This window comes from Homarus americanus, unplaced genomic scaffold (assembly GCF_018991925.1).
Source record: "Homarus americanus isolate GMGI-L3 unplaced genomic scaffold, GMGI_Hamer_2.0 scaffold6147, whole genome shotgun sequence".
Lineage (NCBI taxonomy): Eukaryota > Metazoa > Arthropoda > Malacostraca > Decapoda > Nephropidae > Homarus > Homarus americanus.
The window spans coordinates 405,142-420,171 of NW_024725075.1; the positions used below are offsets into that span (position 1 = coordinate 405,142).

Genomic DNA, 15,030 nt, shown 5'->3' on the forward strand with positions numbered 1-15,030 from the left:
AGGTAATCCCACTAATTCATCCCTAACACATTACTATAAACACCAAAACAAAAATCCTTTCTTTTTCCTCTGATAAAAATAATTAATTATCTAGATTAGTAGAATTAAATCATATTTTTATATCCAACTGGAAGATACATTTAACACGTAATTCTTAAAGTAAATGATTCAGAGTCTTCCTACACAAGAACACTCCGATTAACACAACGTTTATAGAAGTATTAAGACTTTTTGGTAAATCGAAATATATTGAATGGTGATATATTTTTTTTATTATTATTGAAATATAAGAAAAAATTAAGTTGTGTTTATCAAGAAGGTTTAGGGAGAAAGTTCCACGATAGAAAACTCTTCAAGATCAGGCCTTGTTTACGAAGAATTGGTCACATACAGGAAGTTGCCGATGGTGTTTACGAGGAACTTCTTTATGAAACTTTTTATCCCAATGGTGCTGACTCATCATGACTCATCATATTGTTGGTAGAACTGACTCACCCTGACTCAGCATACTAGTGATGAAATTGACTCGTCTCTCTCTCTCTCTCTCTCTCTCTCTTCTCTCTCTCTCTCTCTCTCTCTCTCTCTCTCTCTCTCTCTCTCTCTCTCTCTCTCTCTCTCTCTCTCTCTCTCTCTCTCTCTCTCTCTCTCTCACACACACACATGAGGGTCGCCAATATTGTTGTTGATTTCTAGTGTAGCTAAAAGGAGCCAGGGATCAGTTCATCACTACAGTTGTGTTTGATTACATAGTGACAAATTACACTCCAAAATGTAATACACATACTGGGTATTGTAATGAGATACAGTTATGGTGTTTGTAACTGAAGTGTCAGGTTATCCTTTAAACGTGTGTGTGTGTGTGTGTGTGTGTGTGTGTGTGTGTGTGTGTGTGTGTGTGTGTGTGTGTGTGTGTGTGTGTGTGTGTGTGTGTGTGTGTGTGTGTGTGTGTGTGTGTGTGTGTGTGTGTTGTTTGTGTGTTTGAAATGATAATATTCGACTATGAAATTCCATGTAAATTAACCCTCAATAGATTATTATTCGCTCGTAGGTAATGTATATTCTGTTTGCCCTCACAACTGGTATAGCCCGGTAATATTAACGAGCTGCAGTGTTATTCCTTTTCAAATAACATTTACACCATTATTCCTATTACTGTCATAGTCATCAAAATATATAAGCATTTTTTTTCTTCAAAACTTTTTATAATATTTTTTGCTTTAATAGTTTTTTGATAAACTTTTTTTGGGGGGTATTTGAATAATTTTATAAATGATAGAATTATTCATATATGTTGTATCTTTATTTTAATCAACTTAATTCCTTGAGTACGATGATTTAACCCCTTGAGTACGATGACTTAACCCCTTGAGTACGATGACTTAACCCCTTGAGTACGATGACTTAACCCCTTGAGTACGATGACTTAACCCCTTGAATATGATGATTTAACCCCTTGAGTACGATGACTTAACCCCTTGAGTTGGTTAAGTCATCGTACTCAAGAGGTTAAGAACTCTTGGTCTGTGTTATCACCGTCTTCGTTATAAAGAGGAATAAGAAGAGAGAGAGAGAGAGAGAGATATCAGGATAAATGGGGAGAGGGAAATATAAGATGTGATAAAAGCGAAAGATGGGAAAGAAGAAAATGAAATTAAATAAGAGAGGAAGAAAGCAAAATATAAAGAGAAAGCTTGGAGATGAAAGGGGGTAGAGATGTGTAAAACAAGAAAGGAAAGCTGAGAGAGATAAGACGATGTAGGGGAAAAAGAGAGATAGATGGGGAGGGAGAGGAAGGAATCAGAGAGAGTGTTAGAGATGAGGGAGAAGGAAAAGGGATATAAATGAACGTACAGTAGGTGAAGGAAAAAGGAGAGATAATTGGGACATGAGAAGGGAGAGAAACATGTAGGGGAGGAAGTAAATGGGGAAATGAAAAGAAGAGTGTGTGTGTGTGTGGTCTGACTCCCTCCTGTGTTTACATCTTCTACACTCCCGCCATTAACGTTGGACTCTGATGAAAAACTAAACATTGTGATCTTATAATTTTTTCTTCTATTTTTTCCCCTAAACGAGATTATTATTTATTTTTTTTCTTTTATTTATTTATTTATTTATTTATTTAGTAGCTGAACTGATTTATTTTTTCTCCTAAACTGAAATTACGTCGACTAAGTTGAGTGTGTTTAATTATATAAATACATAAATACGCATTTTGAATTAGACACTTTATTACGTCACACACACACACACACACACACACACACACACACACAAAATACTCCAGTAATATCAGACAGTAACGTACACACTATAACTCTGAGACGTGGTAAAGTCGGAAGCTTATGATATATCAACTGAGAGACATTCGTGCAAGTAGTGGCAGAAGTAGAAGGCGTGTAAAAGTATTAGTAATTGGTAGTAGTAGTAGCAGTCGTAATAATAGTAGTAATAATAGCAATAGTAGAGAGAGAGAGAGAGGTCAATGATTCATCAGGGAAGAAGAGGTAGGCAGGTGGTGGTGGACTCAGAGACGTGTTGCACCGCCCCTCACCCTTCATCCAGATGCTATCACCATAAATATTCAACAGAGTCACATAATTTCACCAGTCGCGGGACTCAAACGCCAGGCGGAGGTGATAGGAAGAAGGTGGTGGGGTGGGGTTGAAATTGAAGGAGGGAAGGAAGGAATGAAGGAGTAGAGAATGAAAATGAGACAGGAAGGTGAAGGAATGAGGTAGTTGATGGGGATAGCGGAAGTAAATGGAGAAGGTACAGAGAGACGAAATGAAAGCGAAGAGAAGAATTATCAAAGGAGGAAGATGAAAGCGGAGGGTAAAGTGTGTGTTTATTTATGTGAGAGATAGAGAGAGGGTGAGGAAATGTGTGTGTGTGTGTGTGTGTGTGTGTGTGTGTGTGTGTGTGTGTGTGTGTGTGTGTGTTTTTGCCTCCCACCCATGACATACACACACACATTAAATAGGAATCATTGCCTCATATCATTAACTTCTATGTATCTTTTTATAAACTTCTGACTGGCCATAGACGATCATGTAGTCCAGTTATTAAGTATACATGAATTGTTCACAGAAAACCTGACCTGACCTGACCTGACCTGACCTGACCTAGACTAATCAAAACAACAATAAAGACTTCAACTATACATAGCAATACGTGATAGTAATAAATAACTTGATAAACCCTGAAACTAAACCCATACTGTTAGATTCCGTTGTGGTTTATATTATATTGTTACTGTTAACACATATTAAAACACCTACACTAAATATAAAAGTTTGTATTTATTTATTTATTTATTTATTTATTTATTATTATTTATTTTATTGTGCTGGTCAACCTCGCTACAGGGGCTAGATGACCCTCGGGCAGCTGACCAGCACGTTCGTATCATCTCGACTTAATTATGTTACAAAGTCACTTCTGAGTTTTAATGTTCTTTTGATAATATTTACTGATTCTTACCTAAATGTCAACAAATCAGTGGGTTAAGGAATACGAAAACAACTAAATAAACACACATGCAGTCACACACACACACACATACACAGAGACAGACACAGACAGACAGACACACACACACAGAGACAGACACACACAGAGACATACACAGCGATAGACACACACACAGACAGACAGACACACACACAGAGACAGACACACACAGACAGACAGACAGACAGACAGACAGACAGACACACACACACACACATACACAGACATAAGGGAACTGTGATGGCGCCAGGCTAGTGAAGGACATCCATTTTTTCGCTATATAAATTCATGGAAGACGAGAGACTAACACACACACACACACGCACACGCACACACACACACACACACACACACACACACACACACACACACACACACACACACACACACACACACACACACACACACACACACACACACACACACACACACACACACTACTGGGGGTGATATATATTCAGTTACACGATTATTTAATTTATCCTCATAGCTTTTAGTGTATTACAACATCATCCTCCTCTCTGTGTTGTGTGTTTATGGTGAACCGTGTCTGTTTGTCTGTCTGTCTCTATGTCTGTCTGTCTGTGTGCCTGTCTGTCTGTCTGTCTTTCTATGTGTGTGTCTCTTCTGTGTTTTTAACTCTCTCTCTCTCTCTCTCTCTCTCTCTCTCTCTCTCTCTCTCTCTCTCTCTCTCTCTCTCTCTCTCTCTCTCTCTCTCTCTCTCAGGCAAATCTAAAAAAATCAGAACACCAGAACCACTCAGAAAAACACCGCCAGAGAAGCCTTTAGAACCCCCAGAACCACTCAGAACACCGCCAGAGAGTCCCTTAGAACCCATCAGAACCACTCAGAAAAACACCGCCAGGGGAAGCCTTTAGAACCCCCAGAACCACTCAGAACACCCCCCAGAACCACTCAGAACACCCCCAAGACCACCCAGTACACCCCAAGACAACAAATTGCCCCATAACCACTCAATACACCCCATAACCTCAATACACCCCCATAACCACTCCAGTACACCCCCTTAACCACCAGTACACCCCAAGAACCCTCCAGAACACCCCCAGAACCACTCAGTACCCCCATAACCACTCAATACACCCCCATAACCACTCAGCACACCCCAGAACCACCCAGTACACACAGGCCACTCTAGAACACCCCATAACCACTCAATACACCCCCCATAACTCCCTCAAAGAACACCCCCAGAACCACCCAGTACACCCCCATAACCACTCAGAACACCCCCAGAACCACTCAGTACACCCCCAGGGGAAGTCGTAAGTAGTCATCAGCCGGCCATCAAAGTTTACAGTAAGATCTTTAACCTCTCAGTATCACAGGGGTGGGAGGTGGGTCAGGTAGTGGTGGTTTATATACGTAAGGTGTTGAGAAGCTGTATGTCTACCCTGTAAACGTTATACAATGTGTGAGAGACAGACAGACAGAGGGAAAATAAAGATATAAACAGGTTACCACGTTTCTGTTATGTGACAGGAGAGGTGGTGGGGAGGGGGGGGGATTACACAAGCTTACCAACTACACTTTGCTATGTTAATGTTATCTGAGACGTCCATTGAGGGGGAGTGGTATGATGATAAAGAGCCGAGCGCAGTAATAAATGATAATGATGATAATAATGATGAGAGAAGTATTAATAATGATGATGATGATGTAATAATAATAATAATAATAATAATAATAATAATAATAATAATAATAATAATAATAATGATAAAAGGAAACTGCATATAATATTTTTTCTCATCTCCGCATAACGACATTGCCATCAAGAAGAGGGAGAGGAGACGGGAGGGAGGAGAGGGAAGGAGAGGTAGGAGGTGGTGAGAGAAGGAGGGAGTCTAGCTGAGGGGGGGGAGGGGTAGAGGAACGGGGGAAGGGGATAAGGAGGCAATCTAGCTGAGGAGGGGGGATGTGAGGGTTGGAGAGGGGGAAGGACTCAAGTGGAGGAGGAAGAGAGGGATTTTAGAAGACAGTGGGAGAGAGAGAGAGAGAGAGGGGGGGGAGAGTCACTGGGAATGATGCGAGAGGGAAGAAAGGAAGGAAGAGAGACAGAAGAAACAGGAAGAGAAGAGAGGGGGGGTAGGGAAGTGGTAGAGACCGTAGCAGTGGTCGTGTCCGTCGCCACCCTGGTGCCAGTATGGTGGCGTTTACATAAAGGATGGCACCATTACACACACGAGCCTACACTTTTATTATGTTTCCCCGGACCTCGATAACACGGGACGACTACAAGAAACATACTTTTTTATTTTTTTTTATTTTTTCCTCCCGCAGAAGTTTCTCGCTCGCCTCATCCCGTGAAACTTTGGCTCCTAAGTTTCCGTAAATTCATTGGACACAACGATAACTGGCCCAGGAAGTTAGGGGGACATTGATAGATGAATTAATGAAGTAAGAGAGAGAGAGAGATGGTGAGAGAGAGAGAGAGAGAGAGAGAGAGAGAGAGAGAGAGAGAGAGAGAGAGAGAAAATATTTATCGTCTTCCTCACCAATAACAACAAAACAAAAACAATAACAAAAAAAATTCAGCAACAACAAATATAACAACAATAACAAGTCCTTCACCACCAACCACCCACAACAACAAAACCATCACTAACAACCACAATCCAGGAGACATCACAGTTCAGATTGGGAGATGAACGACGTCTACACTTTCCCTCATCCACTCTTATGGGTCTCTCTTTAAAAGGAATCTCCCTCCATAATTTCTCTCCACATTTCAGAAACACTTTCATTATCTCTTAACTTGCCGTACGGGATATGATAATTTATTACCCCCATTATGAACAGTATCTTATAATAGGCGAGGTAGTCAAGAACAAGGATTACGGGATAAAGATTTAATTACATTTTCTCTTTCACTGAGTCTCTTAATATATTGAGGGGTTTTAATGTATGTAAAGTAGGATAGGTTGAGGGGAAGGTGACACTGTGTAGACTGGCTCCCTGCTGCTGTCTGGAGGAGGATTGTGAGGGAGGGAGATTGTGAGGGAGGAAGATTGTGAGGGAGGGAGATTGTGAGGGAGGAAGATTGTGAGGGAGGGAGATTGTGAGGGGGTATGTGTTTTTGGGTTATATAAGTGTGTGTGTGTGTGTGTGTGTGTGTGTGTGTGTGTGTTGGTAGGGTAGTGGCGGCACTGCACTTGACAGCCTTCTCTCCCCCAACTTATAGAATTAGAAACCCATTTACCACTGGATGGATCGTGAATGCCCCGGGATAGAACCAGCGACCCCTTATTTCTTATAGTGGGATATATCAGAATTTCTTATTGGTCGTTAAATTATCATAAAAATCCACCGAGATGAAATAAAATCTAATTAAAAAAAAATCTAAATAATGGTGATGATTTTACCCTTTGATGACGATGATTTTACCCTTTGATGACGATGATTTTACCCTTTGATGACGATGATTTTACCCTTTGATGACGATGGTTTTACCCTTTGATGACGATGATTTAACCCTCTGAGGAGATGATTTTACCCTTTGAGGACGATGATTTAACTCTTTGACGACTATGATTTAACCCTTTGAGGACGATAATTTAAAAGTGGATAATAGATCAAGAACGAGGTGGATAGACACATATAAAATAGACTCAGGAAAACCTATGGAGGATAACGAGGAATGGATAACAAGAGGCAAAGAAGAAACGTAAATGGAGGAAGATTATAAAGTGGATATAGAGAACAGTATGTGATCAAGACCTCCACATAACGAAACAAAAGGCGAAGTACAGCACTCACACTTGAAGACAATCACGAAGAAGGAGCAGCCATCTGAGGAGGAGGAGGAGGAGGAGGAGGGGGGGAAGAGAAGTAGGAGAGGGAGAGGGAAGAGGTGCTATAAATACAGACGAACTTTGCACCTCACAAATTTTAGCTGTGTGAGGGGAATAAAAAGTTAGAGGAAGATGGTTTTTACTGTGAGGTAGGCAGAGCGGGTGTGTGTCTCGGGCAGTGTGGAGAAGAGAAATATCCTCACCACTGTACCTCATATTAATGACCTGACACTCCCTCCCACCACGTAACATGGGGACCGTAACGTAGGAGCCGTCACATAGGAGGTGTAACAGGACCCACAGGTAACATGGAAGGTGTAACTCTTAGGGGTCATTCATCAAGGACAAGTAGAAGAGTAATTTTGTTTTATAAAAGTTAAGGCAGACGATGATGTGTTGAGGTGATGATGACTAAGTAGGTGCAGGTGTACCTTTGCTGAGACCGTGCACAGGTGATGGTGGGAGGTGTGCACAGGTGATGGAGGAGGGAGATAGGTGATGCACACATTATGAGGTGAGATGTGCACAGGGAATGGATGAAGGAGTGCACAGTTGGTAGTGGGAAGAATGCACATACATACATACATACATACATACATACATACACATACACACACACACACACACACACACACACACACACACACACACACACACACACACACACACACACACACATACACACACACACACACACACACACACACACACACACACACACACACACACACACACACACACACACACACACACACACACAAATCACCCTCACTAGCCACCAAATATGGACAACACTCGGAGCTGTCAACCAGAGCCTGGACTAACACACGATTAATTAAAAGACTCCCATAAAAGTAGATTCATATACGATGCAGATCATAAATTAACACAGATAATGTACAGGTAATCCACTATCCCATGAATACATTTGTGGCTTTTGACGGCAATCGCGCGTGTTTTTGTAATCCGTATGCAAATGAGGCGCGCTGTGATAAGAGTCAATTGCTAGGCGAGTCGAACACAAGTAATGACTCCCACAGTGTAAAGGTTAAGCAAGGTTCAGTATTTATTCATTATCTTTATGCTAATGGTGTTGTGACGCGTTCTGTATGCCTCACCCTACAGTAATTATCAATGGAATAATTTCACCTTTACTTTGTGCCATATGTGGGGGGGCGGTGGTGGGAGGTAGTGTTGTCTTTTGAGCTTACCTGTAGGGAGGAGAGGGAGGGGGAGGGGTAGGAGGTTTCTATTAGAGAACGAGAATTGATATCTGTGATTTATGTCCTCCCCTCCCCCTCCTTCCTTTCTCCCTCCTCTCCCTCCCCCCTCCTCCCCGTGCTTTCCTCAGCCAAACTCCTTTTTAATTCCCCTTCGTCTCTTCTTTCCCTTTTCCCCGTTCCCCTTTCCTTTGATACACTTTATCTTACTATCGCCTATTCCCTCTTCTCAGTCTCTTTTATTCTCCCATCTTACCCATCCCCTTCTTCCTCTTTCCCTTCTTCCTCTTCTCCCTCCTCTTCCTCCTGTTGCCACTTCCGCTTTCCTCTCTTCTTTCCTTTATTTCCTTTATCCCCATCCTACTACTTCATCCCTCCTCCTCCTCCACTCACCATCCTTCTCACCTCCCCCCCCCCGTGTTTACTCGTTGTTTAGTATGGATGGTAACGACCGCTGGCCTTCATTACCCCGTTGTCAGCCAGATTTACACACAAGACCATCCAGCACCGGGAGGAGGCGACGTGAAGCACAACAATTGACGGGGGGGGGGGAGGGAGAGCGTGAAGACCTCGCCTGATATGAGCTACAGACCTTGTGTAATGACTCATGGTACGAACTGTAGGTGTGTGTGTGTGTGTGTGTGTGTGTATTAACCTGACTTAGCCTTTCGGATTGGAACATAATCCCTATGGCTCTTCAGTCCTTAGAGTGAGGACCTATTAGGGTGGGACCTATTAGAGCTGGGGTCCATTAAAACTGTGACCCATTACCCATGAACCCTCTCGTAGGTATAGTGAAGATTGACAGAGTGAAATGTATTGATGTAATTACCTCTCCCTCACACACACACACTGGAGGTAAATAACTAACCCAAGACGAGTATGTTTTCCTGCGCCCGGTGTTTTCTGCTTCGCTTGTTAATTACGTAATAAAGAATTTCCTTATTTTTTATTTTGGAAATCTGGTGGGGGTGGTGGAGGTGGGGAGGTGGTGGGGGTTCTTAAGTGGTGTGAAAGGTAACCTAAAATATTAGTCAGGTTTCTTAATGCATAATGTAAGGAAAATATGCTGTCCTTCACTTGTGTACAGTATTATTGTGTGTGTGTGTGTGTGTGTGTGTGTGTGTGTGTGTGTGTGTGTGTGTGTGTGTGTGTGTGTGTGTAGAGAGAGAGAGAGAGAGAAATTACAGAAAGTATAATTTTCATATCACCTGTAGTCACCAGCTGGTTATACTGTAGTACCATAAGTCAGACGTGAGATGAAAACTTTGAAGAAAAAAAAAGTCACGATTTTACGAACGATCTATAAACATTATTTTTATCATCAAGATGCTGAGTGTTTGAGACAAGTGTTTATATAAGAACAAGTAGCCTACATCTTGCAGCTAAGTTATAAACATCGCTTCTGGTTGTAATTTCCTCTATTTGCAAGAAGGAAATACTCCCAAACCATCTTTTCGACAAACAGAAGCTCATCTAAAAAACAAATTAAATAAAAGAACGTAATGAATAATCCGCTTTTTTATGATGGAGGAAAAATAGTCTCGTGTCTGTCATTTCCTTTGTCATCAAGAGAGAGGATCAGAACCTTTTCCACCAAAAACAAAAAAATAAATAAAAGGACTTACTGAATAACACGATTCTTTATCAACATCTTGTCTCTGTAATTTCCTTTGTCAGTAAGAAAGAGAATGAGAGAACTCGTCTCTTCCTCAATCCAAAAAAAAAAAAACAGTGAGAGAGAAAAAAACGGAAAAAAATGTAACGAATATAATTTTTCTTTTTATATGAAGGAGAAAAAATACATCACGTCTTTGTAATTCCCTTTGAGTGCAAGAGGGAAAATGTGATACGTCTTTTCTCGTTTACCTCCCCCTTCCCCCCTCCCTTCCCCCTTTTCCCTCCTTTACCCCCTCTCCAACCCTCCTTCCCCCCCTCTCTCCACCCCCAAGTAAACCAGGATTAATGTGATTTTGTTTTTGATTAACGAAGAACAATATTTAAGTTTGGCTCTCAATTTCCCCGTCAGCAGGAAGAGGGAGGAACCACTCTGGGTTTGCCCTCAAGTACCCTGATGCCTAGTTTATTCTGCATAATAGGTTATTGGAACAGTTCTCCCAACTCTCATGGAAAATAGTCAGCCTGCCTGCCAGTCTATGTGTGTGTGTGTGTGTGTGTGTGTGTGTGATTTGGGACGCTGTGTTCAGACTTGCTTAAGGACTGTGGTGATGGTGGTGTGGTGGTGATGATGATGGTGGTGGTAGTAGTTATTGGAATTATTTACTTATATGTATATTGTATACATAATGGCATATACTTATATATGACGTGTGAATATGTATAATTGCTCATATACTGTATACTAGAAAATAACATAGGTAAACGCAGTTATCCTTAGAAAAATGATCATAACACACACACACACACACACACACACACACACTACGGGAACTTTGAGACCAATACTTCCCATGTTGAGGTAACTATCCTGTACCTATAAGAGCATTATTGTGTTTGTCAGCATCGGGAGGCTATCGTCTAGTAAGCTTATTGTGTGGATTTACAACCTTGTGAGTTATTTACTGTCTCGCCATATAGATTTAAGTCATTCTTCTGTGTTTATTTATAATGATGTTTTGGCTCTAAATCACGGAGGAGTTTTAGAAGGTGATTGATAATAGATTGAAGTTAGTAAGACATGGCAGCGAATGAACAAGAGAGATAGGAAGAGAAATGTGAAAGATAGAATGGGAGGATAGAAGGTGGGGAGGGTGATAAAGAACAAAATGCACAGACATGGTGAAATGAAATATGGAGAGGAGGGGAGAGGAGAGGAGAGGAGTGGCACAGGTGAAGGCGGATTATGGAAAGGACAGAGAGTAGTGTGTGTGTGTGTGTGTGTGTGTGTGTGTGTGTGTGTGTGTGTGTGTGTGTGATATAACTCTGTAAGTTAAGTTAGACCGGAAAGAAAAGATTAAAAAATAAAATACTTAGAAAGTTTTGGAAATAATCTCTTCACGTAACATCCAAACTCGAAGACGAATCATGAAATTGACAATAACAACCTTCAAATTCTTTCTCCAGAGGTTGCAGTAATGAAGCCATATTGATTGTTGACACTGGCTCAATGCTCCGTCCTCTTGCCTCATGTCTCAGTCTTGTTATGACACTGAAGAAGAGAGGTTGTCAGGACGCTTCTTGAGGGAGATTACTGAGTGTAGTAAAGACATTAAGGACCCTTGAGTAAGAGGATCCAACTCTCCTGGGTACAAAATCATGGTGTCCAGGAAGGTTGAATAACACTGAAATGGTTAAGACATCGCAATCAAAGGGATTAAGTCATTGTATTCAGGTTTAATCCATCGTACTAAAGACCGCATGATAACGCAATTCAGGTTTAGTCTGTACCTGAGGATAGCATCGTACCGGCGATTAAGATATATATTTCACTGTTGTTAAGGAGGACTGGATGACTGGGTCAGTGAGAGAGTGAGTTGTCTCCCTCCGTCACAGCTGCTTCATGGAGGAAAATTCCTGTAGTTTGTCTTCTTTTGTGTTCTCTCTTTGTTGTTGATTTGAGGCACTTTATTTGACCAAAGTTTTCTCGATTTTAGCGGGAACGACCAGCGTCTTCCCCACACAAGATGTGGCATGGTTCTGGTACTAAAGTGTAAATATTTTAATGTTTTATTTTACTTTCTATTAAGATTTTGACTGAGTATAACTCAAAATTTGCATTTGTGAACTCTGCAACCTGAAGTCTGCAATTCTGAACTGTGCAACACGAAACGCTACACGTGTGAACGCTCTCAACGTGCCAGTAAGGCTGGAACAAGCACTCCACTTGGCAGGAGCGCCGTCTTGGAGATGTAATCAGCAGGACTCCCCATCGAGCGTGTACCCTTCCAAATTCCATTCCGTTCGTCTTTTATGAAGTAGCTATTCGACCCACCAATGGTTCTCTGGATCCGCGATTCCTATTCGGCCCACAGTGGCGCATTAGCCTCCGATAAGGCCCTTGGTATTCGACCGGGAGTGGCAGCATGTAGCCAACGGCCTCCATATCGCTTGTGTTAGCGGAAGCCAGATAAAATATACATCAGACCAGACCAGACCAGACCAGACCAGACCAGGCCAGGCCAGGCGCTTCCACCACGTACACCACACAATTCTTGAAGAGTGACGCCTCAGTACTGTACTTGCCTGCTGAGGATTGGTTGAAGCTGACCCTATTTGTAAGATGGATTGATGGTTTACAATATATTGCGTAAGACACGCGAGGAAACAAACACTCATGTGTATATTGAAAAAATGTGTGTGTGTGTGTAAAAACATACAGTATACAGTATAGTTATACAAAAAAATCTTCTGACTGGAATATTGAGTCTGCTTCAAGATGGTCGGTGTTACAGTGCCCGAAGATCCTCTCCTGGTCTATCAACCATCATTATCTTAACTACATAATGATTTTCACTTCCCAATAATTGTATATCGGAATGGTAAGGTCGTTGAGATACCACGAGAGGAAGTGATTCAAGACTGCCTGAGGAGGAAGTGATGTTCTTGAGTGACCGAGAAGTCGGGTTTAAGAATCTCATAAATAAAACATAAAAACAGTTAACACTTTCACAATAAGATACCGGTATTACCTCGATAAAGATGATGTCTCCATTATATTAACAATACGATTTCTTTTGTAACTCCACTAAATATATGTCTTTATTTTTAAAAGATGTATTTGCTTTCTATATACAAAATAACGTCTGTATTACCTGTGCCAAAAGTACACATATCCTGTCTCCTCTACTGTCAACAAGAAATGTAAAGCCTTTAAAGACAATCACTTGAACATGTCATCTTGTTGTGTTCCGTACAGCGTCCCTACACTTAATAAACACAACCCTTCGTTAATCTGTGTAGTGATGCGCGAGCGAGGTGTAGCAGATGGTGTGAGGAGGGGAGTATTCCACACTTTTACACCTCCTACAAACACTGGCCCCCTGGATCTTAATTTCACCTCCCCATAATCCACCTGAGGGTAAACAAAAGGGGGGTACTCCTCGAGGTCTCATTGTGTGGGGTGATACTCGACACGAAGGAGGGTGACAGGTTCTACCATCAACTCAAGTACAATTCCCCAGAGCTAGGTATCTGAATGCCTCAGTCGTCCCGTGTTGTAGTGTTGATGTCGCCCTTTAAACATATTGAGGGACGATGTGATACCTAAGCTGAGGTGTATAGTGTGAAGTGTTGTTGTTATTTGTGTTTGTTATTATATATTATTATTATATTAATATTATATTATTATTATTATTATACAAACAAGGAAAAACCTGATCGAAACAAACAGACAGACAGTGAGAGCTAGACCAAAGAGAAAGACAGACAAACAGGCACTTACTCCAGACAGACTGACAGACAGACGGCGGAGCAAGACGTCAAGGCCAGCATCATACACAACAACTCGGTCATAACTTACCAGCAAGGAGAACATTTTACTGATCATACAGTGATTCTATTGGTTGTTGTATGATACTGTGTGTGTGTGTGTGTGTGTGTGTGTGTGTGTGTGTGTGTATATGTGTGTGTGTGTGTGTGTGTGTGTGTGTGTGTGTGTGTGTATGTGTGTGTGTGTGTGTGTGTGTGTGTGTGTGTGTGTGTGTATGTGTGTGTGTGTTATGTGTGTGTGTGTGTGTGTGTGTGTGTGTGTGTGTGTGTGTGTGTGTGTATGTGTGTGTGTATGTGTGTGTGTGTGATATGTGTATGTGTATGTGTATGTATGTGTGTATGTGTATATATATGTGTATGTGTGTGTATGTGTGTGTGTGTGTGTGTGTGTGTGTGTGTGTGTGTATGTGTGTGTGTGTGTGTGTGTGTATGTGTGTGTGTGTGTGTGTGTATATGTGTGTGTGTGTTATTGTGTGTGTGTGTGTGTGTGTGTGTGTGTGTGTGTGTGTGTGTGTGTGTGTGTGTGTGTGTGTTGTAATGGCCAGCATGCTCTCCTCCCAAGCAAGTGGACCTGGGTTCGATCCCTGGCAGGGTGAAACTATGGGCAAGTTTCTTTACGCTATTTGCCTCTGTCTACCCAGCAGTAATTGGGAACCTGGATATTCTGGGGTAATGGTTAGCCAGTGCAGTTGGCGAGTTGTCCGGTCTTCTGGGACTATTCCTTGACACTGGATCATGCAGCTCGTTAACTTAGGGTGTGGTTGTTGTGTTGGCGACAGCTTCTACACCTTAAACAAATTCACGCCTAGGTGGCCCTTGGGCCAGCCATCCTCGTTACACGAGGGGCAACCATTATGTACTATTAAACATTAGTAACTCCCTTAACAGGTAACTGGTAACACTCGGTAACACTTGTCCGCGAGCTGTGAACTTATTTTGACTTAAATATTTAGTGATTTTGTAACGTGTGATAAAGTTATGGTGAGGGGCTGTGGTTCACGGCGAGGATGGAAACATACACCTTCTGCTCTTCTATT

General features: G+C 41.7%; 1 protein-coding gene across 1 annotated transcript in view; it reads right to left on the reverse strand.

The window, feature by feature from the left end:
- LOC121864728 (probable splicing factor, arginine/serine-rich 7) overlaps positions 1–12,608 on the reverse strand; it is a 50,801-nt gene extending 38,193 nt beyond the window's left edge. The window contains exon 1 of the mRNA XM_042363888.1: positions 12,498–12,608. Within this exon, the coding sequence (XP_042219822.1) occupies positions 12,498–12,608 (111 nt within the window). The remainder of the gene's footprint in view (positions 1–12,497) is intronic.
- Between the last annotated feature and the right edge of the window lie 2,422 nt (positions 12,609–15,030).